Source organism: Apodemus sylvaticus, chromosome X (genome assembly GCF_947179515.1).
Source record: "Apodemus sylvaticus chromosome X, mApoSyl1.1, whole genome shotgun sequence".
Taxonomy (NCBI): Eukaryota; Metazoa; Chordata; class Mammalia; order Rodentia; family Muridae; genus Apodemus; species Apodemus sylvaticus.
In genome coordinates this window covers 23002504-23027612 of record NC_067495.1, presented here as the reverse complement: position 1 = coordinate 23027612, position 25109 = coordinate 23002504, and the positions used below count along the sequence as shown (strand labels likewise).

General features: G+C 36.1%; 2 protein-coding genes across 5 annotated transcripts in view; one reads left to right on the top strand and one right to left on the bottom strand.

Annotated features, from left to right (window-relative positions):
- Positions 1-25109, top strand: part of Arhgap6 (Rho GTPase activating protein 6) — a 537411-nt gene that overhangs the window by 410890 nt on the left and 101412 nt on the right. The window lies entirely within an intron of this gene.
- On the bottom strand, positions 1481-11117 carry Amelx (amelogenin X-linked). 2 transcript variants are annotated; one of them, XM_052170868.1, is made up of 6 exons: positions 11064-11117; positions 9149-9196; positions 7756-7800; positions 7048-7485; positions 3298-3342; positions 1481-1510 (listed from the first exon to the last, which is right to left on the bottom strand). In XM_052170868.1, the coding sequence occupies exons 1-6, from the start codon at positions 11115-11117 to the stop codon at positions 1481-1483; spliced, it is 660 nt and encodes a 219-aa protein (XP_052026828.1). The 2 variants fall into 2 exon arrangements, with proteins under 2 accessions (XP_052026828.1, XP_052026829.1); XM_052170869.1 differs by having other exon boundaries at positions 7048-7413.

The following is a 25109-nucleotide window of genomic DNA, read 5'->3' as shown; positions in this document are numbered from 1 at the left end:
ATAAAAATGGCATGATAGTGTGTACCTGGAATCTCTAGCAATGGGGAGGTGGATCACTGAAAATTGCCGGCCAATTGGTCTTTAAGAATTGGCGAGCTTCCAGTTTACCAAGGGACCTTGTCTCAAATAATATTAATATTAATAATAATAATAATAGTAATGTGGAGAGCAGTAGATGAAGGCATCAATTTATGGGCTGCAGACACACGAATATCCACACATTTGTATAAATGTACACACATTTGAACATACACAGACACATGCTACACACACACACACACACACACACACACACACACACACACGTCTCCAATTAATTGCATCCATCTAGGAATGACTTTAGTGGACAATATAGCTGTCTGCTTTCCAGTTTTATGAGACTCCTCTAAAAGTGAGATGGAGTGTGCTGCTGACTCTTTTGCTTGCTCTTAGGATTCTTTTCCTCTATTGGGTTGCCTTCAGTATGAGGGCTTTCACCTTGTATTATTGTAACTTATTTTATTTTGTTTAGTTGGTGTCTCTTGAAGGTCTGCTCTTTTCTAAAGGGGAACAGAGAAAAAGTAGATCTGGGGGAGAGGGGAGGTTGCATGAGCTAGGAGAAATGTAGTGAGGTGAAACTCTGGTCAGGAAGTATCATATGAAAGAAGAATCTATCCCCCTGCCCCCAAGAAAAGACTCAAAGAAATATGTCAGTACATTTTATACATGAAGAAACTGAGACACAGAGACAAGAGATTTGTCCAACTTTCCACAGCTATCGTCATAATACTGAACGAGAAGCTCTGCTTGAAACCATTTTTGAACTTGGGTAGACATTTGAATAGCCCTAGCATGCCCACATTCCACGCCCAAATACAGGATTATGGATGTTTTATGACATGGAAATAATTTGACATTATTTGAGGTATTTTAACTCATAAGAAAAAGATACATACTTAACCCCACAGGCCCTCTCCCTTTCCCTCCCTCCCTCCCTCCCTCCCTCCCTCCCTCCCTCCCCCTCTCTCTCTCTCTCTCTCTCTCTCTCTCTCTCTCTCTCAATCTCTCTCTCTTTCTCTCTCCCCCCCCCTTCCCCCATTCCTTATACTTTCCCATTAAAGGACAGGGATCTTTGTAGGAATGCTTTACTGAGTTTGGCTTTGTAAATAAAGGAGGTGGATATTATTTACCTTTTACTCTTTCTTTCCCACAAGTCTCAATTATTATTTATCTTTTGTAATTGTCAGGTGTTTTACATGCATCTCCTGTGGTCTCTTCACAGCAAGCATTTTTGAATACTAAATTTCAGCCAATAACCCTACTGATAAGGTTATAGATTTTTTTCTTAACAGAGATGGATTAGAAACCAAATCTCCCCAAAGGAAAACCTCCAAGTAATAAGAAATTCACAACAAATGTAAGCCGATGAAAATTTTATTAAGGCAATATTGAATACTACTACATGCCATTATGTTCTGGAAGGGTAGGATAGTGGTTGGAATCATTTTTCTGTTGTGCTTTCCATGTTAAGCTGTTAAGATAAGTAGAACATCATATTACTTTTATAATCAACACAATTATTTAATATTTCACATAACTTTTAAAGTTTGGAATTTGCATTAAAACTGGCTGTTTTCTGCTATTGTATACTACCAGGGAGCAAACATCAGGTTTATGGGGAAAGTCTGTAGATACATTTTGTATGGAGTTACAAAAATAGGTTTAAACATGTTTCATGGGAAAAATGAGTGACTTGATTTATTTCCTGAAATTTTATTCGATAAACTGTAATATGCCTTGTTAGTGATAGCTAATGTCATCCCTATATATTCTGTAAGTGGTTGAAATGAGGAAAAGACTTATTTAAAATTTCAAGTTGCTCAAATGTTACATGTTTCCATGCATGTGCTTTTTTTCTGTAAGTGAACCCAATGGGCATGTGTACGTGCAAGCATGTGTGTGCTCTAATAATGCTGTAATTTTTGAACCATGAAACAAAAGAGAATTCAAATTTTTCTAGCAGTTACAGCCAATGAATCTCTGTTAGAATCGAGTAAAAATACTTTGTGTTGGTTTCCGGTTTTTAATCAGCTTAAACTTTCACCTCTTGCCAGTGAGGCTGCAGATCAAAGCCAGACCTAACCTACCTCCAGTCCAGATGTGGCTGGTTCAAGATCTGAAACACCACTCATTTGGTGCTAAACAATGCTATTACAAGCAAGGAAATGAATTTATTTCAGTTCCAGATTTGCCTGTTTTGGAAGGGAACTAGAGGAGAAACCATTATAGTGTATATGGTTTGACAAAAGAAAGTCAAAGAATACTCTAGTTCTTAAAAAAAAAAAAATCCTATTTCACGATAATGATGACTGACATGCTTAGGAAATAACTTCTTATGGAGACCTGAAAATTTTAACAGTTAACCAGTCAATCTGTTTTGTGTCATCTTTGGTTTCAAATCTTGGAATTAATAAATGTGCTCAGTCTGCCTTAAAAAGTAGTATATAGAGGAACAGTGATAAAACGCTCAGTTCTATTAACTGTATTGTCCAATATGGTAGTCATTTGCCTAGTGTAGGTCCTGAGCACTTAGAATATATCCAAAACTAAGTTTTACATTTATCTCTTTTTAGTTCTTTTAAATATAAATGCCCACACATGGCTAATGTATTGGACATCAGTAGTATAAACCCTAATTACTTCTTAATGTCCAGTTTGAACATTCTATTGCATTGTGATTCTATGTATCTAGATTTTGAGTATAGTAGTATGACAACCATTACTATCTTTGATAAATGATAGTTAATTCCAGATTTTTTAAAAAAATATCCATCCTCAATATTTGCTTATAAGATGAATATTTATAGAAATAGCAGTTGAAATTATATTATTAAGTTATATCTTCCATTTTATTTTCTAATATGTGAACTATGCATATTTCTATCAACTAGAATCATTTACAAAAGTTGAACTCTTCAGTATGGTACAAATCCAATATTCTAAAGCATACAAAATGTACATAGAGCACCAAAAGTAAAGTTTGAGAGGTTCATGTGAGCAATGGTTTAGGCACTTATTGAAGTGGTCTGTTCATTAATATCAAAAGTTATTTTAAACCCTCAATTTTGCAGATTTACCACATAGATATTATAATATGCCTGTGAATTCTACGTCCTTTGAAACCATTTCACCTCCAACAGAATATAAGCAGTGTTAAGCTTAAGTGTATACATTGGAATAGACATATTTGAATTAATAAGGAGATTTGAAATGCATGCTTGTTAACTTAAAGTAATAAAAAACAAAATGTCTACATACCGGATGCCTTGTCATGCCTTGGTACCACTTCGTAGGAGAAAACGCCTTAAGAGAAAGAGACATTAGAATGCAGGTGATTTAGTTTCATTTCATATGAACTAAATACTAAACTCACTAATGCAGTATGAAATATATACTCACTAATTCAGTCCTGTCAGTATTGATAGCCTGAGAATGTGAGTTCTACAAAAGAAAGCAGCTAAATACAAGTCCAAGGCTCCTATGTCAAGTATTATATTACTAATAATCCAGCACATTCCGTAAGGTGTCCGTGATCTGAGGCAAGTACAAATACCCTCATCTTTTAGAGAGAGTCATGACAAGTTAGAGTCAAATTATGCAACAGGGCTACAAAAATGGGAATTCTGTTTAAGTTCCACAGTTCATGCTTCTCATTGAAATAAGAAAGCATGGAGCTGTAAGTGGTCCCAGAGATGGGGAATTTCAGGACACAATGCTTCCACCAAGATCCCCAGGAGGTTTTATTTTTTGACTTCAAACTTTTGATCACAAGACAGCAGACACAGCTCCATGAATCACAACTTCAAACAAATGATCAAAAGAACATCAGTTTTTCTCTCTAGAGTGTATCCATACATCCTTTAAGAAGAGGGAAAACTAATCCCTAAGATTTTTTTCTTCCCCAGGAAACTTGTCCTTCGCTCTCATTCTATATTCATGGTCCACCACAACCTATCCCTCAACTAATAACAGAAAAGAAGTATGGAAACTGATGTCATAGTTAGTGTGGATGAATGGACCTCCACACCCTCAGTAGTAGAGAGGACACATTTCTATCCTAAGTAGGTGAAAGGCCACATGCTTGGATCAGTTCCAGCTCTACCAATGAGGAATGAGTTGTGACCAAGCTGATGAACAGCTGCTAAAAGTGACTGCTATGTGCCATAGAATTTACTTATGCCATTAGGATTAATGCTATTTGAACATCTTTTACTATTGATGACTAGGTTATTGCATCCCTTTGGTGAATTCTAGAACCCTAAGGATAGGGAATAACTGTTTTTACTATCACATACAGTAGTACCTAGTCTATTGAGTGCTTGAGAAATATTTACTCAGTTGATTAGAAGTGGCCTATGCTAATTCATTAAATACTTTCTTACCTTTCTTACTGCATTTTAGTTCTTTAAAATCAACTGATTTGTTTGCGTATTGATATCTTCTCAGAGAAAGATTTGTTTATTCATTCCAGAAAATGATTAAGAGGGACCTTAATCATGAAGGTACCGGAATAAAGTTACTGTGGGTGCTGTGTAATATAAATCCTGCAAAGACTGTTTACAATTTTGTGTGGGTGTAAGAGGAAAAATGATTCAAATATAAATATGAGTGGGAAAGAAAACTTGTTTTGAGTCCATTTTGTGCATCTGTTAACGTTTTGAAGACCATGCGGTAGACTTCATCAGCTTAAAGATTATGAAGTGAAAGAAATGATTTGTATATAAAATCACTGCAATTCTCTGTTTGAGGCTACATTATTAATATTCTTAAGAAAAATAATTACTTTAATAATTTCAACTTCAGTGAATTACCATATATATCACATAATTTCACTCAAAATATTTTTCTGTAGAATAAAGATCAAAAGACCAGATTTTGATTACTGGCGTGGTGTGAAGAATAAAGCTATGTTCCAAGGCTTAATTTGATTTAGAATATAAACATTCCTTAAAGTTTATCTTTTTCAATGTAAAGTATATTTCTTCTAAACTTGCCTTCATTTGTTTCAGGTTCAGTGACTATCCATGCTTAACTATTTCTTTTAACTTTCTTGGCTATTGTTAATGATGTACAAATTTCTATTTTAAGAAAGCATTAGAGATAATATAAAGGTTCTCTAAGAAGACATAGAGTCATGATTTGCCTGCTAAATGGTCAGTTTGTAGGAGTAAATGACCAGTCCCTATATTATTCACAAATATTCACTAATAAGTTCTTCTCTCAAGTGATAGGAAATTTTAAATTTAATTCAACACAAAGACATGAATGATTTTTAAAACATTTTATTATCTGCTAATGATACTTATTTTTAGTTACAGAATTTACTAAGTGATTGTAGGCACAAATCATTGTGTTCTTGAGTTATTCCTAAAAACAACCAAAGTATCCACTTCGGTTCTCTCATTTTCTGAATTTTTTAATCCTGAAAAAATATAGCAAAAGGAACAATTAACATAATTTGCAAACATTCCTAGTGAATACCATTTACAATAATAAGTTATGGCTTCAGATTTTTTCAGAACAATGTACAACCATTGACTTTGATTCTGTAATTTCTGAAGTTTCTTGTCTTGTGATTAAATAGAAGTTCCCTATGTTGAAAACACTAAGACATATTTAATAATATATTAGTAGCTGCCACCTTCCATCAAGTGTTGCCTGCTATAATGTCATTACTGTATTTTATTTTCCATAAGGCAACTCTAGGCAATCAACAATAATTTTACTCTAATTTTAAACAGGAGGATACTGAGTTTAAATTGATCAAACTACCTACCCAAAGTCATCTTTCCACAAATATGTTTGGCAAGATAAAACTCATAATCAAATCTACAGTGTAGATTGTTAGTAAAGACACAAATAAACCCACTTATCATGCAAACATAGAGCATGTATGTTAGTCTAGGATAATCAGTACTAGCTACCAAGTTATTCAATTCTAGCCAGTTCTCAAAAGTTCTGCCTCATTCTTATAAATAGGCTTACAATTGTGGAGACATTCATGACAGTATATAAGGAAGTGGTGGCATTAATTCTTAGTGTTAGAAGTTACCTGTTTTTTTTTCCTTTCCTCATCTTAAAAGTGGGACAACACACTCACAATGGAAGTAACATGGTACATTACCATTTCTTTCTTTCTTTCTTTCTTTCTTTCTTTCTTTCTTTCTTTCTTTCTTTCTTTCTTTCTTTTTTTTTTGAGGGAAAAGCTAGCACTAGAACCTAGATGTCCTGGCCCCCAAGCCAGGGAATGCCTCCCTCACTTCTTTTTTTTCCTCTGAGTAGCAAATTATTAATAGCATCTATAAATTGGAATCACATTTGGGTGAATGTGCATAGCATGATCAAATTATTTCATTTATGTTGCTTATGTGTTTGTGCATAAGAATCATTTTATTAAATATTTTTCACTTGTTTAATAAGAGCTTTCTGTAACATAGGAATATTTAATGCTAAATTCTTAGATACTCTTGTCAAATGCTTAGTCTATGGAATCTTAGTCTTAGTACTGAAGACGAACCTAACAGCATTGCTAATAACCACTTTCTAGTTGAATGATCACTTTAGGCAGGCAATCTCCCTTTATGTCTTGAAAGATAGTTTCCATCTACCTCTTTCAGCTTGTTCACATAGTTTTAGCCTATTCAACTACTCAAGCCTTTTATGTGTTTATGTGCACGTGTGTGTGTGTGTGTGTGTGTGTGTTTGTGTGTGTGTGTGTTTAAAATGATATTCAACTGTTCTGTTATTCTTAAAATGGGTGCATTTCAGAAATACATATACTGGTAAGAATTCTTTAACTAGAATTTAAATATACCAAAAGACCCATGGTGTTAATTTAGAAGCCATGTCAACAAATTCATTTGTAAAAATAAAACAGATATAATGTCTGTTTGGACTAAGGAAAGCAACTCTGGGCTCTGATTCCTTTTGAAACCTAGAACTCTGGGGCCAATTCTGTTAAGTCACTTTCCAAGGATTTGTCTTTTGCTGGTTTCAAGGTATACTCACCACTTCTTCCCGCTTGGTCTTGTCTGTCGCTGGCCAAGCTTCCAGAGGCAGCTCAGGAAGAATGGGGGACAGGGGCTGCATGGAGAACAGTGGAGGCAGAGGTGGCTGTGGTGCCAGGGGCTGCATGGGATGCAGAGGTGACTGGGGCTGCATGGGCTGATGAGACTGGGGTGGAATGGCCTGGGGCTGGAAGGGCTGCTGGAAGGGCTGCTGGGCGGATGGAGGGATGTTTGGCTGATGGTGTTGGGTTGGAGTCATGGAGTGGTGGCCAGGAACTGGCATCATTGGTTGCTGGGGGGCCACGGGCTGTTGAGCTGGCACCACTGGGAGGTGGTGATGAGGCTGAAGGGTGTGACTCGGGGGATGCTGTTGAGACAGCACAGGGATGATTTGGTGGTGCAGCCATCCACCCATGGGTTCGTAACCATAGGAAGGATACTGGTGAAAAACAAAGAGTCAGGTTTACCATTGGCTCAGTTGATTTCTAACTGGAGAAGTAGCAGTAGTGTTTGTAATTATGACCTTATGAATATTTTAGTCATTTTTTCCTTTGCAAGAATTTCTAACAGTGTACACAGATATGACCTTTTACAAACTAAAATTCCCATTAGTGTTTGAAGGTGGAGTAGATATGATATTTCAGTTAAAAAGGGACTTAAAATGCATGCCTATTCTCTTAAGGGAAGGAAGAACAAAATGTTTACATACCGGCTGCCTTATCATGCTCTGGTACCACTTCAAAGGGGTAAGCACCTTAAGAGAAAGAGACATTAGAATGCATTTGATTCAGTTTAATTACATATGAACTAAATACTAAACTCACTAATGCAGTATGAAATATAGACTCACTAATGCAGTCCTGTCAGTATTGATAGCCTGAGAATGTGACTTCTACAAAAGAAAGAAGAAGGTAAACATTTGTAGGATGCTTTCTATGTGTCAGGCACTGTGTTATATCCATCCCATACACTTTCCATGCTTTCTTGCATGGTTGGAGGCAGGTATCACCCTCAATTTTATAGGTAATGTTATGAAAACTCAGGTAGGTTCATTCACTCAGCTGAAGTTACAAAAGCAGTAATTCAATTTAATCCTCTTCATTGCAAGAGCAAAACAATTGAAAACTTACAATAATGTGATATAATAATCATTACTTTTTATTTGATATCACAATGGAAAAATGAGGTAGAAACATTGTCCTTCAGACATAGATTTCTTGGTCAAATTTATCAATCAACCTTTTCAGATAAAACACTAAAATTTTCCTCAGATTCTTATAACTTTTTTTTGCATATATGAGTTAAAAGTCTTGGCTTTTTATCTCATCCCATGAGATAAGAATTTCATTTCTTCTGGACAGTATAGTCTTATTAATTAGTCTCAGATAGCTTTTTCATATAGTATATCATTTAATCAATACAACAAAAAGCTATTAACCTCACTCAGATTATGAGTGATACAGCATTTTTCATGCTTTTCCAATGATATATTTTTGGGAATGTAGTTATCATTGTTTCCTTTTTTTAGGTGAAGAAGCCAAAGTTCCAGTGGGGGAAATTTGATTTTCCCATGGTCATATAGTTTGTGGCAGTTTAGGAGAACCCCAAACTCTGTTTCTAGAACACTTCTGCTTTTCATCATTCTGTAGAGACTCTTGTAAACCCTTTTCATTGATCACCTTGCACAGCCAATGAAAAACACACACAGTGTGTGGGTGTCTTTGAATCAGCAATTTTTTTCCAGCTAGAAAAGATTTTGACGTCTTACTTACTCCTTGAATTTTATAGGCTGACATAGAACAAGACTGTTGAGGCTGAGTTCAGTCTCTGCCCTATCATGGAGCCTTCCTGAGTGGTAGTTGATGGTGGATACATTTATAACTAGGTTTAAAAGTAGAGACTGAGTCAGAGTGACCAGATAGGAAGGTGCTGAGAAATGCAGATTTGAGGACATCAGTCAGGGTTTAAAGCTGCTGGTGGGAACTGAAAAAGTGTGACCATTTGAGAAACATCTTGAATGAAGAATCAACACACCATTCTTTACAGAACTCAGGGAATTTTTAACTCATACAATAGTCAAAATTAGTAAATAGAAAAATTACCTCATAGCTTAAGTTGATATAACCAGGGCTCCCAGGATGAGGTGGTAGCTTTTTTTTAGAAAGAGGGGAAGGCAAAGTGAAAGAGAAAGGGAGGGAGAAGGAGAAAGGGGGAGAGAAAGAGATTAAGTCAATATGCAATTGTTCATATTAAAGGTGTTTAAAGCTATTCTTAAAAATACTTACACATATATATATACACATAGTACAAAATGTATTTGAGGTTCACTTTTAGTCTGAGCATGTATTCTGTGAAGGAGGAGCCTTCTTATTTTAAAGAGTCTCTGCATAACTAAACAGCTTCCCTAGGGGGCTATAGTTTCTAGAGGGAGACCTAGATGCAGAAAGCAGCGGACATTTGTCCTCCAGAGAGCGTTGGGTTAAACCCATCAACTATCAAAGAACTCCTCCCTGTTGTGACCACTTGTTGGTCAAACTCCCTCTGTTTTAAGAAAAGAGGTCTTCTTCTGTGGCCCAATTTATAAAGAACACTAAGCCAGGCATTGTTTCACAGAGGGTTCCTTTATAGATCAACTGGTTAAATGTTCAAGAATCAAAGGGATTCCTAGTAAAGTAACATGCAAAGTAAATAAATAACACACCAACTCCATTGTTCAATGTGAGAACAAGATGAGCCTAATAAAATATAAATATTCTAAATCCATCCCCTGGACAATAAAATGATTGATTAATTGAAGTTCAAGGCCAACCCTTTTAATTATTGTCTATGATTTGTGGCAGACATTTAGAAGTTCCAAAGAAAATGCAACCTGAAAAGTTTTCTAAACCAGGACTCTCTGTGCTTCCCAAAGTAGGGGCGTGACTAGTGCCAGCTTTGGTGATGGTAGCAGGATAAAGAAAGCTGTGAGTGTAAAACTGAAAACCTCCCTCAGACACAAAGCTACATAAGGGTCAATTCAATTTTACTCTTTCAAAATGCTCATGTTTTGCAAACAGATTTACTCTCATCTGAATGTTAACTAACATCAGTTGGGTAGCTCTTTTCTCTAAACTGTATTTATATAAGTTCTCTGAGAGTTGTGTATTGAAAGGGTTGGGTCTGTAAATGTCGGAGCACCTTGGAGGACAAGGGTTTCAGGAAGGCAGAGCACAAAAGCTTGGTTTTGTGTGTGAGAGAGAAGAGTGGCCGATGCACAAGCTTACTGGTATACAGGAGTAGTATCAACTGCTCTTTCTACCACCAAAGAGTATTGCTGGCATCTGATCTAAGCCTCCTGCCATTATGTCCTTGTGACTAGACAGTGGCCCAGACTTCCTGGTCTTTGGTACCAATCTGGTACTGTATTTGCATGCTGTCAATTTGTGTTTGGCACGGGCAGGCAGGCAGGATTCTAGTACCTTGTTAATGTCAAATCCTACATAAGGAGTAACCAGATCTACTAAAGGGAGCGGGCTTCAGTGAAGTGGTACAAGAAGAGAATTTTTAATGTAGAAATATTACCCTCTTAAGACTAAGAGCAGTGGCATCTGGAGGGCAAGAAGAAATTTTGAAACTTGTGAGGAATTAAGCCTTAGAGATGGTTTTTGGCTGTTATATTTGCCTAAAGAAAGTAAACACTCTCTGGAAGCCTTTTAAGGATCCCTTCAAATAGAAGCTGTAGAGGTGGGCAGTGTTGTTTACAAGCTAATAGTTATAGGAGAGTCTCTTGGGGGTCAAATGCTTGTTAAAATCTTGAGTGCTTGGCCCCATTCAGCTGCACTGAATCACAATCTAAGGTGGAGACAGTAATGACTTTCTTTTTAACAAACTCCAAAAGGGTTTCTTCAACACTTAGATACTTGGGGATATCAGATTATGTACTTTATTACACAGTGAAAATTACCAACCACTGGAGCAGATTTCTAGTTCCAAGCTTATATCATTGGATACAATTGGTAAATGGGGTGTTTTACTCACGGGCATAGCAAAAGCTGCTCCCAGGAGGCAGGCAAACAAAATCCAGGTCCCCATTTCTTTATGGTTCTGAAATGTAAATCAACACCAGACATTTAAAAAAATTTAAAAAGCATGAACATAATTATGTTTCATACATGTATGTAATCCACATTAATGTCTTGCTAATCAAAAGATGATGGGGTCATTATTGGGAAAGTGACATTCATATGGGATTTCCAGTTGTTAACTGGTACCATTGCTTCTGGAGTCCCAGTAATGCAATGTGCTTATTTTTTAAAAAACTAACCTGAAGGTTAATGAGTCAGAGGACCCAAAGTGATCTACAATAATGATGCTGCAAACCACTTTCTATACTCATAAAGCCTGTAGTTGACTAGAAGCTAGATGGAATCAATAAATAACAACTAAAAGAATAGGGTTGAGTATAAAAGTTGAAGAGATAAGCAAGTGAATGTGATTTTATACTTTTGTAACAAGAAGAAACAGAAATGTTGGTTTAGTTTTTTTTGGGGGGGGGCAGAGCACAGCCCACCTGAGCATTGCTACTGATAAATACATAGAGTAATCATTTGAAAAATGTTGAATAATTTTCTAGAATGGATTAATGGCAGAGTGGGTTTAGGTCTACTTGTAGAATTTTAGACAAGAATTTCTCATAATGCCTGTGAATTCCAGGTAGGAAGCAAAAGACATACTTAAACCAAAGAGAGAGAGCAGGGCTACAGTTCTAAGCTACTTTAAGGCTTGTGGAATGATTTCTACCTAAAGAGTTCTGTTTTAAGCCAGTAGCATCCTCTCCTTGCTTGTCAATTATGCTGTAATTCTTCTGCATAGCAAGACCCTGGAAACACGGAGCAAGAACTGGCTGTCCTAAAATATGCACATTGGTTTTTGACAACACCTTGAAGGTATATTTAGGAAATGAAGGTAAAATGTACTGCTGTTGGCTATGAAAAGTACATTGAGGATTTCTACCTTCTAAACCTTTTCCCCCAAAGGTTGAGTTAATAAGAAAAAGCATTTACACTTGACATTATTTAACAAGATTTTGTAAAGAAGTAGCCCTCAGCCTGTTAAAACAGTATCTTAATTAAAAAGCAAGTACACATCTTTGTGTGAAATCTGGCTCCCAAAAGGCTTTGGAATGCTTGACCTAAAATTTATAGAAGTACATACAAACACATTGCTGTGCTATAAAGGTAAAATTTCATTTCAATGATTTGAGTCAAAAATTTAATTATAGTAAAACTGAAGAAGTACATATGGTGTGGATGGCACAGAGTATTAGAAATGTGCAATCCATTCACACTTCCAAAACTTGAAATTCAGAGAAAAATGACCATAGTAAAGATGAATTATGAATAAAATCCACATACCTTTGAGTGTATGCTCAGTGAATTTCTGTCTGAAGCTCAGGGATGCTTGATCCGATGCTTTCTTCCAACTCTGGGCCCCAATTTATACCATGCAGGGCACTTAGAACAGCCAATCAGGTTTCTGAATGAAAAAATGTGTTGAGTCTAAAGAAAAATCCCTGTATCATCATTTTTTTAGATGCTGTGAGCACTGTTAAGACTGAATGTTGTGATTAGTGCATATAGTCATTCATTACAGGCAATAATGGGTTTAGAAGGGTGTCTTCAAGTCAGCAAATTAGTTGACTGCACATGCTGATATATTCAAATTCATTTTTAAGAAAGTGCTATGCCATTGTCTACGTCTCAGTTCTAGCAATCAACGTCATCCTTTTTTTTTTTAAGTGAATATTCAAGTTTCTCCAGTGTACTCAAAACAGTCACTTTAGGTTCTCCAGACTTTACATATCAAGATTTATGGATTGAATTCCCATTCTTGTGAAAATCCAAAGCTCCCCCAAAATTCCACAATCGTTGGTGTTCTTTCTCTGCTTCTATCACAGATATTTCCTCTGTTCCCTCTGTCCTCTATCACCACTCTGGTGTCCTCCAAAAAAAAGACCAAGGCCTTTTTTCTTGGACTCTTCTAGAAAACCACCTGTCATGCAAACAACCATGACCTCAATACTACTACAGTAGCAACACTTACTCTAATGCCACAAAAGACAAAGTAAACAAATGTCATATACCATACAATGTACTGAAAATCTACTTGAATACTTACAAAACATGTGTTAGAAGAGATATCACCCTGATTTTTACCACAGAGCCAGTTGGCTTCTGTCTAATCCAGTGGTTCCCAAACTGTGTAGGTCATGGCCCCTTTGGGGATCAAATGACCCTTTCACAGGGGTCACCTAAGACAATTGGAAAACACAGATATTTACATTGCATTTCCTATCAGTAGCAAAACTATAGTCATGAAATCATAATAAAAATAATTTTATGGTTGGGGGTTACCCCAGCATGGGGAACAGTAGTAAAGGGACTTAGCATTAGGGACGTTAAGAAATAACTATTGCTCTTTTCTAGCCCAGTTTCTTATATTGCAAACTAAAATTCCCCTCACTTTTCAGAGCATTGCTTCCATGTTTTAAGCAGTCTCTGTTTTGTTTAAGCAACACTAACCAAGCCAGTTCATTTGGAGGGACTTCTGATTTAGCCATTATGTTTACATGTATTTTTACCTCTTTGCGAAAGACTCAGTGAAGCAGTATAGGGTAAAACCAGAACAGGGAAGTGGGAAGGGTTGGGTGGGAAAACAGGGGAAGGCAGGGGGCTGATGGGACTTTTGGGGAGTGGGGGTCTAGAAAAGGGGAAATCATTTGAAATGTAAATAAAAAATATGTCGAATAAAAAAAAAGAAAAAAAATAAAGCATGGGTTGCTTTATTTTATTCTACAGTTTTATCATTTAAGGAATAAATTTATAATTAATGACAGGAACTACTGGGTTTTGCATCAATATTGAATCACTACAGGAAAGTTCAAATAATTAGTGATAGAGTTGGATCTTTCGCATAGTTGAGTTTATACATTTTTATGCATACGTACATTTTTCTGTAGCTACAAATATGCATACTTTCTACAGATTCTTCAAATTGATAATACAGGAACAAAAGAGTCATTAAATTGTATAATGTCTAGTTTTCATGGTAATATTGAACTTAGGCAATGTTAATTCTGACTCCTGCTTCACTACAATTTCCTCATGTATAGGATAGGGACAATAATACAATCTAGCTAAGAAGATGGGTTTAAGAATTAGATGAGAGACTTATACAGGGAAATCAAAAGCTCTTTATTGCTCATTCCATGCCTATGCCTCAGAAAGTGGCAAACATTTAAAGGATGCTAATAGCAAGACCTACGGTGGTCTAAGTTCTAAAATTATCTTTGAGAATAAGTTAGTAAGGGCAGCTGAACTCATTATGAAAGGCACATCATTCAGTTTGGAAGAGTAAGAGTACAAAGACATGATAGACCAAATGTACACGGGAAAGTGAACCCAGAATATGTCTCAAAAATTCAATGTGTCCAAGGCTTGCATTTATTTGTGAATATATATATATTGCTGAAGCTTATATGTCAGAAGCAAAGTTGAAAGGGGATAAGAAGTAACAAAGTTTAACACGGGTGTAAAGAACACTGAAAATAGACCTTTTCTCTGATCCAGATTTCCACACCTGTGCATGCATCAAAGAAAGTGAATTCATTAATTCAAAGATACAATTGTACTTCCAGGTTTATTGTGGCACTATTTATAATTCTCATGATATCGAAGCAGCATAGATGCTTATCAACAGATGAATGAATGAATAAAATATATACGTACTCAGTGTATCATAATGAAGAGTGAAATCATGTCATTTGCAGCAGAAAAAGAGTGTGGAACTAGAAGACAGTTAAGTAAAATCATGTTAAATAAAATAAATCAACTCTAGAAGAAGCAGTAAATGTTAATTTGAATGCAGAATACTGATTGCTAGAAGCTAGGTTGGGATGGGGGTGTTAAATAGCATGTACCAAAACACAATTAGATAGAGGAAATAAAATTCTGGTGCGTTACAGAACAGTGGGATAATTGTAGTTCACATAACCTATATATGTTATATGGACTTGGAGAAAGGACCTCAACGGCTTAACCCATGAAGACATTATTAGGAAAAGAAAATGCTAATTAATGATTAATTCATACTGGTCACGTAGTGCCTCATTACCACACTGCACTCCAATAATATGCATAGTGTTGCATACCATTCTCAATATACAAAGTTTCCTGAGTGTTTTGGAAAAAAGAATATTTCAACTAATATTTTGTCTATAAATAATTATTTTATTTTTTTATAAATTGGCTTAGGAAAACACAATTAAATTATTTATTTAATAAATTACCAAATAAATTATTTATTTTGTTATAGACTCTATAATATTTCCAGAATATTCTTGTTTTTCTTGCCTTTTGAAATTGAGTATATCTTTGTTCTTTTTAAGTCACTATTTTAAAATTTAATTTTAAACAAAGTGTTTTTCCTGTATTGTGATATCTCTGAGACAAGTGTAATGATATGGAATCCAAATATGTTTTTATTTGGTTATACATTCATTCCGAATATCAGTTGTGCATATATATGTGTGTTGAATACTTATGAACTGCAGGCTGTTCTTGTTATAATAGAGAACAAATAATACATGAATTTATTACTACTTCTAAACACTCTCTTTGGAAGTGATCAGTGAATAAACGCCCTTCTAAATTATAATAATTCCTTTGCCCATTTTTGGTCATTGTTATTTCTTTCTTTGATTGCAACTTATCAAGTTTTGCCTATGCTAGCAAGTTTCCCCCTTTTAGCTGATTCTGATTTAGGGTTTGCTAAGAAACCATAGGTTCAAGTTAGAGATATCTGTCAACTGCAAGCAAAGAAATATTCTCAGCAAGCATGGCCTGCTCATGAGGGATGCAGGAGTCTCCTGTGAGAAACGCTAAAAAAGATTCAATTTTATAACATTGGGTGGTAACTATTGGGAGGATGTTTTCCATTGTTGCTTTAGGATTCTATCTTCTGGCTTACTTTGAGGCTCAGCGATTTATGAAAATAGTCATTGGAGAAATAGGTATCATGAATACTGTAGACCTTTCATGTCATCTGTATAATAAATACCTCAGGTCTCAACCTTTCTCTTAAGTCAGACTCATGCTTGATTTTCAAATATTCTAGAGTTGTTCCAGGATTAACTATTTTTAGGTAATTGGAAGCAAAGTAAGCTTTCAAATGCCTTGTTTGTAGACATCCACTTACAAGAAATGTCCCCGTGGAAAGGAGAAAATTCAAAAGACTTTACCACTAGGTGAAGAGATACACACAATGGCAATGGGTACAAAACGAGAGAGAACCATGTTTTTCTCCTTTTTTTAAAGGTTGACCCAATCCTAAGAAATCAGCCCTAAATGCATGCAAATGCTGGACTAACTCAAAAATTAGAGAGCACATATTTGGGGGAAACAAAAGGATTGGAAGAAGGATAGGGGGTAGGAAATGCAGATATAATATACTCATGTAAAAATACTTGAAACTTTACTTTTCCAAAAAATAGAAAATATCATTCTCAAGGAAGGAAATTTTCTGGGATACCATTGGAGTTTTATCAGCATTTAGGCACATCACCACTTACTGATTCTGGCAAACATTGGCTACTTTTCCTCCATTGCAACCCTTGGAGGTTACTCTGTCTTATACTTCCTTGGAGGATTTTTCGTAACTTATACGAAGTAGATACTAGATAGTTGGTTAAAAAATGTCAAAGCTATCCATGAAATTGTGAAAATCTAGAAAATAATGTGGCTTAAAGTGAATGTTTCATAGGCAAATACTGTAGGAATTTAGGTGAGGTACTTGACTAGCTAGGAAAGATCTCATAACCCTTCCTACATCAAACTACCCTCCCTGCTTATTTCAATTTAAGCAGATGTTTACCAAAAAATTAACAGTAGTTATGTAAGGATCTCATTTCTGAACACCTCCTTTTACCAGAATTTCATTTCATCCTTTAAAGTGATCTTTGTATTCTATAAACCACAAAGGGAAAAAAAAACATTTGGGGCACAATATTTTTTCATTCCTGTTCAGCCAGATTGAGGAGTACATTATATACTCAATCTTTCATACAGTCTGTTTTTTTTTTTTTTAATGGTCCTTTGGAGTGGATGAAGGTTGAATAAAAAAATCACATAAAAACACAGTACCTTTAAAATGAGAAAACCCTTTTTGATTACATGTAGATAGTACATTAATAAAATAAGTAGTCACAGAAAGAATTCATATAGCTTGTAATTTGGATAGTCTGCAGGCATTTGCTAAGTATCTGGTAAAATAACATTCATTGGAGGAAATTATATGCAGATGGGAGTGTGTTGTTTGGGCTATAATTAGCTGGTAATTGTCAGGAGTGAAAATGTTATACCTGAGTTAACAGAGATAAAACAGTAATGTAAAAATAAGCTTTTCAAAATTTCTGTTTATTGGACAGAATACAAAAAAAATACATTTTACTTTTCTTTTTTTTTTTAATTTTCTATATCCTTTGTTTACATTCCAAATGATTTCCCCTTTCCTGGTTCCTCACTCCCCATAAGTCCCATAAGCCCTCTTCCCTCTGCCCATTCCCCAATTACCCCCTCCCACTTCTCTGTCCTGGCAGTCCCCTCCAATGTTGCATCAAGCCTTTCCAGGACCAGGGGCCTCTCCTTACTTCTTCATGGGAATGATTTTATATATGTGTTGTGTTTTGAGTATTCAGAGTTTCTGGGCTCCTTAATATCCACTTATCAGTGATTGCATTCCATGTGTATTCTTTTGTGATTGGGTTACCTCACTTAGGATGATATTTTGCTTTTCTATTGCTGCCCATTACACACATACATTGACCAGTAGCTTCTATGCTGTCAAGGGGCAGGACAATCTTGTTGTTTGGCAGAGGATAGACTATGCCTGGGCCATGCATTCATTGTGCTTGACCTTGGCCCATGTACCTGAGTCCTTTGCACATTTGCCATAATGAAAGGAAAGTGAGAATTACTAAATAAGGGATTGCCTATAATATTCAATCTCAAAAATGCTTTTATTTTTTTTTAATTTTTTAAAACAAATATTTAGTCTTTTTTTACACTCCAGACTTTATCCACCTCCCGGTCCACCCTCTGATTGTTCCACATCCCATACCTCCTCTACTCCCCTCCCTGTCTCCATGAGGATATCCCTACCTGCCAACCCCCACCCACCAGACCTCCTCACTCCCTGGGGCCTACAATCTCTTGAGGGTTAGGTGCATCTTCTCTTACTGTACCCAGACCCTCTGCTATATATGTGTTGGGGGCTTCATATCAGCTGATGGATGCTGCCTGGTTGGTGGCCCAGTGTCTGAGATGTCTCGGGGGTCCAGGTTAATTGAGAGTGCTGGTCCTCCTACAAGGCCACCCTCCTCCTCAGCTTCTTCCAACCAAAAAGTGACAATTTGTTTTGTTTTGTTTTCTCCAATGAAGGTCTAACTATGTAGCACTACTGGTGAGATTGGAACTTGATACATAGTTCACATTAGCATCAGTCTTCCCTCTAGTACTAGAATTAAAAGATTGTAACATTTTATCCTCTTCTAGAGTGACAATTTTAATAATTCCAGGTAAATTAAGAGTAGAAAATTGAATGAAACAAAAGGAGGGAAGGCACAGTTAAAAGGTTGGAAATAACCATATATATATATATATATATATATATATATATATATGTGTGTGTGTGTGTGTGTGTGTGTGTGTGTGTGTGTTTGTGTGTTTGTATAGCATATAGCATATATATACATATGTATGCATATATACCATCTATTAATATATAGATTTTTCTCCCATTGTTCTTGGACGAAACTGGCATATCATATACCCTTTGAATATCTCAGTGTCCTAGACAGAGTGATAACATATGTGTATAAAAAGTCAAGAACCTGCTTAATAACTTTCATATAAAATATCGGGCTGCATATAAAATCTGTTGCTAGAGATTACTGTCCAGCGCAAACTAGATATTACTGCATGAAATGAGTTCTTTTTTAGTAAAGAACAAAAACAAATGAAACATGTGGAAAGGATTGATATCATTTTATTGTTATATAATTTGCATACTCTGAAATTGGCCTCAGGACGTGCAATTGGTTTCTAATAGTCTTCATATCTTGACGGAGTTTCTAACTGACATAATCTAATTTTCACATATTTTTTATTATCTGTAGCCATTTACAGTCCCTGTTGCCTCCACTCCTGATCCCCAGGCAGCTACCTACTTTCATTCATAGATTTTCCTGTTTTAATATTTCATATGAAGTCATACAACACATGGTTGAAAACCAGATCTCTGAAAATTTCCGGCACACTTGATATTTGGGGTTAGCCAATCATTCGCTGTGGTATGTTTGGCATCATCCATGACCTCTTCTCCCTATGCTATAGTAACAACACCTCACATCACCCCATTCCCTCCACTAAAATATGACAAGGTAAAACAGTCTCCAGACAGGACACATGTCCAAAAGTGACCAATTGTCCTGAGTGAAGAATCATAGTTCTAAGATGCTTTATGAACTGGGCTGTATGCCTATGAACTAAGTTATATGTAGTTGGCTGGAGTCCTAGACCTCTGTGTTATTACAAAGAGACCAGTAGAAACTCCACGCTTCCTATCTTCATTTCTAATATTCTGATTCCTTTAAAAATAATCAATCAATGGTTTTCATGTATGAAGTTGTTAAAAAGTAAGCAACAGATAGACTAGAAAGATAAATGGGGAAAATGAAGGATTATTTAAATGAAAATTACCTGGGAGATATAAGTTCATGAAGTAACTGGATGATGAAATTATGTAATTTTCAGTTTGCTGAAAATAAATAGTTCAATTGTTGGAAGGAAGGTTTGGGTATCAGCAAACAATGGGTTAGCATAGGAAAGGGGGAGACAGAAATGTGATCAGACTGCATTATATGCATGGATAAAATAGTCAACTAATAAGTTTAATTTTTAAAAGTTACAAACAGGAAACAAGTTAAAAGGACAAGTAAATTAGGCCTGGTGAGATGGCTGATCAGGTAAAGGCAATTTACCAAGGCTGATGATCTCAGTCCTATCCCCATGAGCCCATATGTTGGAAAGCAGAACTACCTCCAACAAGTTGTTCTCTGCCCTAACTAATGTACACTGATACACAATTCATCCATGGATGCACAATGTAAGACAATAAACAAAAAGTCTAATGCAATTTGAAATGAATAAATTATACAAATACATTGCTATTTTAAAATAAGGCGAAGTAGCGAACTATGCCAGTGGTTGTTTTTTTTTAATATTCACTTAAAAGGCTGGAACTATGGTATGAACAGTATGAAAAATGTCTAAATTTAAATGTGAGCTTTCCCATGCTACAGCCATAAGAATATGTTAATAGTGCTCTAGGAGTTTAATGTAAGTCAGCTTTAAAGTTACTCTGTGGGCTATAAACACTCCTTGAACAGCAAAGAGAAGCATAAGATTTAATTTATTCTGTGGCTAATGAAAACAAGTAGGCAATCATTGTTTGATCATACCGTGCTAATCTAACAGTCTCGGGAGTGGAAGAAAGAGAGGAAGTACTTGGGTCCTAGAAGTTTTAGGAACTCCATGCATGAAGATGACCTCAATTTTTGTTGTTGTCCTCTCCTCTCCTTCCTCTTCTCTCCCCTCTGCTCTTCACCCCATTTCCTACTATTCCTTTGATTCCCCCTTCCTTTCTTTTTTCTTTTCTTTCTCTCCTTTTTCCTCCCTTTCTTCCACTCCTCTTTCTTTTTCTGTATTTTCATTACAGATAGAACTTAGGGCATCAAACAAGCTGTATAAGGGGTCTACTACTGAATAGCCCCAGGAGACATATCCTTAAAATCATGCAAAAAAATAAATAAATAAAATGATCCAGTAAGCTTCAGCTGGAGGTGGTATTTAAAACATCTTTAAAGTAGAGTAGGCTAGGATATGGTACAGATTATGTGTATCAATTATTTTGACTTATGATGCTTTCATATTATGATAAACTAATGAGAATATAACCATATTTTATGTTGAAGAACATTTGTATGTAACTTGCATAATACATGAAGTCATAACATGATTGGATATTTACAAAAACTGGGCAAAAAGGGATCATTGGGTTGCACTGAGTCTCTACAAAGCACTTCTTGAAGGGTTATACACAACTTCTAATATAATTTAGAAGCAATGATCTTTAGTGCTCATTACCTTTTAGAATCATTTGGGAAGTTTTTGAAGACATTTCTGTCTGGGTTTCTTTCCACCCAGTTTCTCATTTAATTAGACCAGGCAAAGATTTCATCTGATACTGTGATTTTCAGTAGCCAGAGGAGGTTGGAAAATTATTAATGACTAGGTGCTATTTCTAGAACTTTTGTTTCTGTTGAATATAATGTGCAGCCAGAATTGAGATCCATAAAGGCAACTTATTGTGAACAATCTGTTCTATTTGTCTGTTAAACCTTTACTTCATAAGGAAAACTATGTTTTAATCAGTTTTGCCCATGTCAATGTTTTTTTCTTCTTTGTAGATTAATATTCAGTATCATGGGTTATAGTAAGAGTAACCAACAAAACATCATTCCTGATTATGAAAGTAGTATCATATCTTCAGACCTCTAACCCAACAGCAGATCCACAGGAAACACTCACAGAACGTTTGCTGATGATGTGTAAAATATGTCTTTCATAGACTCTTGGGTTATTTACAAACATTTCTTTGAAACTGTGTTTCTCAGAGTCCATGTGAGGCTGCTAACATGTTGATTCAATGAAATGGCACATTTTGTGAACCACCCATCTGACTGGCTTACTTTGGGTGTAGCTGTTTTGATTTTTGTTCCCTCCCTCTGAGTATATGGTTTTGCTCATTTAATCAAACAAATCCAGTTGTTTTGCCACTTTGTAGACACATTCTTTGTGTGGCCAAGAATCCTGTTTGTGGTGACCACACCACAACTAGATTTGAATGTGGAGCAAACAAGTGCTAATTTGAATCAATTGTTAAGATTGCCAGCAACCAACCAATATGACCTCCATCCATGGGTTCACTTAGTAACCCTGAAGGCAATGCATTATGTTTATTCCATTATCATTTCCTCCATCTATCAAAAGTTCCAATCCTCACAAGTGAGACAATAAGAAACTCAAACTTAGGACATTTTTGTTCTTCATATTTTAAAGGATTCTTTTATTTCTTAGTACAAACATAACTCATGTTTGTAAATAGATTTTTCATAACATAGAAATATATATGGGAGAATGCCCTTAAGAATCTCACCATCAAGTCAAAGCCAGTATTTATATCTAAGAAGATAATTCCTGAACTTTCTGAGAAATTAGATACCTTATGCCATTCTGCAACTTTGCTAGCTTTATGTGTATTTGACATCTCTTCAGGTTTATACCAGAAAAGCTACACCCTTTTTCCTTCATGCCTGTACAGAATAAGATTGAATAGATATCCCAGAACTCACAGACTCAATTGCACCTTGATAGACACGTAGGTTATTAATATCACTAAGCATATAATTAAAATATAATGTGGTTATTTATTATGTTTTAATATTATATTTAGATATCAGTAACATTTAATATGCCTATAATAAGATACATATGTTTTGCAATTTTATAACTAAATAATATCTACAAAATGAACCTATGTGTGCCAAAAGCAGGGGCAACCTAAGACCCTGAAGTTTTCCCAGTTGCTTTTCCCCTCAAAATACCACGTATTATGTCTTTTCACCCTTAACACTGATTTATCTTGTTTTGAGACTTTGCATTGATGGGATCATATGTTGGCAATTTTTGTCAATGTGATATCTGTGGGATTCATATGTATTGATTTAGGTTGTTGGAGATGTTTCCTTTATTTCATCTTCATTACCTTGTAGCCTTCCATTATGTGGATAAGCATCAATATATTCTTTCTGTTTCCGTGAACATTTTACTACTTTATGGTTGTGGACATTGCGAATAATGATGCTATGAACATTCTGCCACATACCTTGTGGTAAATATATGCACACATTTCTGTTGTCTTTAGGAGAAGGGTTTTCTATTTTGTTGTTGGTTTTGTTTGGATATCTCACTAGTTATCTGACTCTGATATCAAATTAGTGATGTTCTTAGGACTGTCTTTTACATACTGGGATTGGATGTGTGCACCACACCTAGCCTATTGTTTCAGTAATACAAAGCTAATAAACAACCAAACACGTTCACTTTGAAGAATACTGTATTTTCAATGCTGAAGAAACTATATTTTTATGTTACCTTTCGGAGTTGTGTTGGAATGTAGTGTACCTGATACCTTAGTCTCCCACTAGAGGTCTGACTTTCATAAGATCAGGTACTAGGAAACCAAGTAATCTGGGTTGCTTTTGGAACATCCTTTATCTGACTTAGAGACTTCTTTCATCATCAAAGCCAATACCACATCTGTCTGACCCTTCTCCAGTAGAACCATTTTCCTCTCTCTCACTGTTCTGCTGGAAAAGGTGTGGTCATGTGGTTAGAGTGAGTGCACCTGGATAATCTAGCATATTCGCCACATGTCAAAGTTGCAAATGTAATGAAATATATAAAGTTCCCTTTGTTAGGCTAGGTAGCATATTCTTTTTTTTTTTTTTTTTTTTATTATTCGATATAATTTATTTACATTTCAAATGATTTCCCCTTTTCTAGCCCCCCCACTCCCCGAAAGTCCCGCAAACCCCCTTCTCTTCCCCTGTCCTCCCACCCACCCCTTCCCACTTCCCCGTTCTGCTTTTGCTGAATACTGTTTCACTGAGTCTTTCCAGAACCAGGGGCCACTCCTCCTTTCTTCTTGTACCTCATTTGATGTGTGGATTATGTTTTGGGTATTCCAGTTTTCTAGGTTAATATCCACTTATTAGTGAGTGCATACCATGATTCACCTTTTGAGTCTGGGTTACCTCACTTAGTATGATATTCTCTAGCTCCATCCATTTGCCTAAGAATTTCATGAATTCATTGTTTCTAATGGCTGAATAGTACTCCATTGTGTAGATATACCACATTTTTTGCATCCACTCTTCTGTTGAGGGATACCTGGGTTCTTTCCAGCATCTGGCAATTACAAATAGGGCTGCTATGAACATAGTAGAACATGTATCCTTATTACATGGTGGGGAGTCTTCTGGGTATATGCCCAGGAGTGGTATAGCAGGATCTTCTGGAAGTAAGGTGCCCAGTTTTCGGAGGAACCGCCAGACTGATTTCCAGAGTGGTTGTACCAATTTGCAACCCCACCAGCAGTGGAGGAGTGTTCCTCTTTCTCCACACCCTCTCCAACACCTGCTGTCTCCTGAATTTTTAATCTTAGCCATTCTGACTGGTGTAAGATGAAATCTTAGGGTTGTTTTGATTTGCATTTCCCTAATGACTAATGAAGTTGAGCATTTTTTAAGATGCTTCTCTGCCATCCGAAGTTCTTCGGGTGAGAATTCTTTGTTTAACTCTGTACCCCATTTTTTAATAGGGTTGTTTGGTTTTCTGGAGTCTAACTTCTTGAGTTCTTTATATATATTGGATATTAGCCCTCTATCTGATGTAGGATTGGTGAAGATCTTTTCCCAATGTGTTGGTTGCCGATTTGTCCTCTTGATGGTGTCCTTTGCCTTACAGAAACTTTGTAATTTTATGAGGTCCCATTTGTCAATTCTTGCTCTTAGAGCATACGCTATTGGTGTTCTGTTCAGAAACTTTCTCCCTGTACCGATGTCCTCAATGGTCTTCCCCAGTTTTTTTTCTATTAGCTTCAGAGTGTCTGGCTTTATGTGGAGGTCCTTGATCCATTTGGATTTGAGCTTAGTACAAGGAGACAAGGATTGATCAATTCGCATTCTTCTGCATGCTGACCTCCAGTTGAACCAGCACCATTTGTTGAAAAGGCTATCTTTTTTCCATTGGATGTTTTCAGCCTCTTTGTCGAGGATCAAGTGGCCATAGGTGTGTAGGTTCATTTCTGGATCTTCAATCCTGTTCCATTGATCCTCCTGCCTGT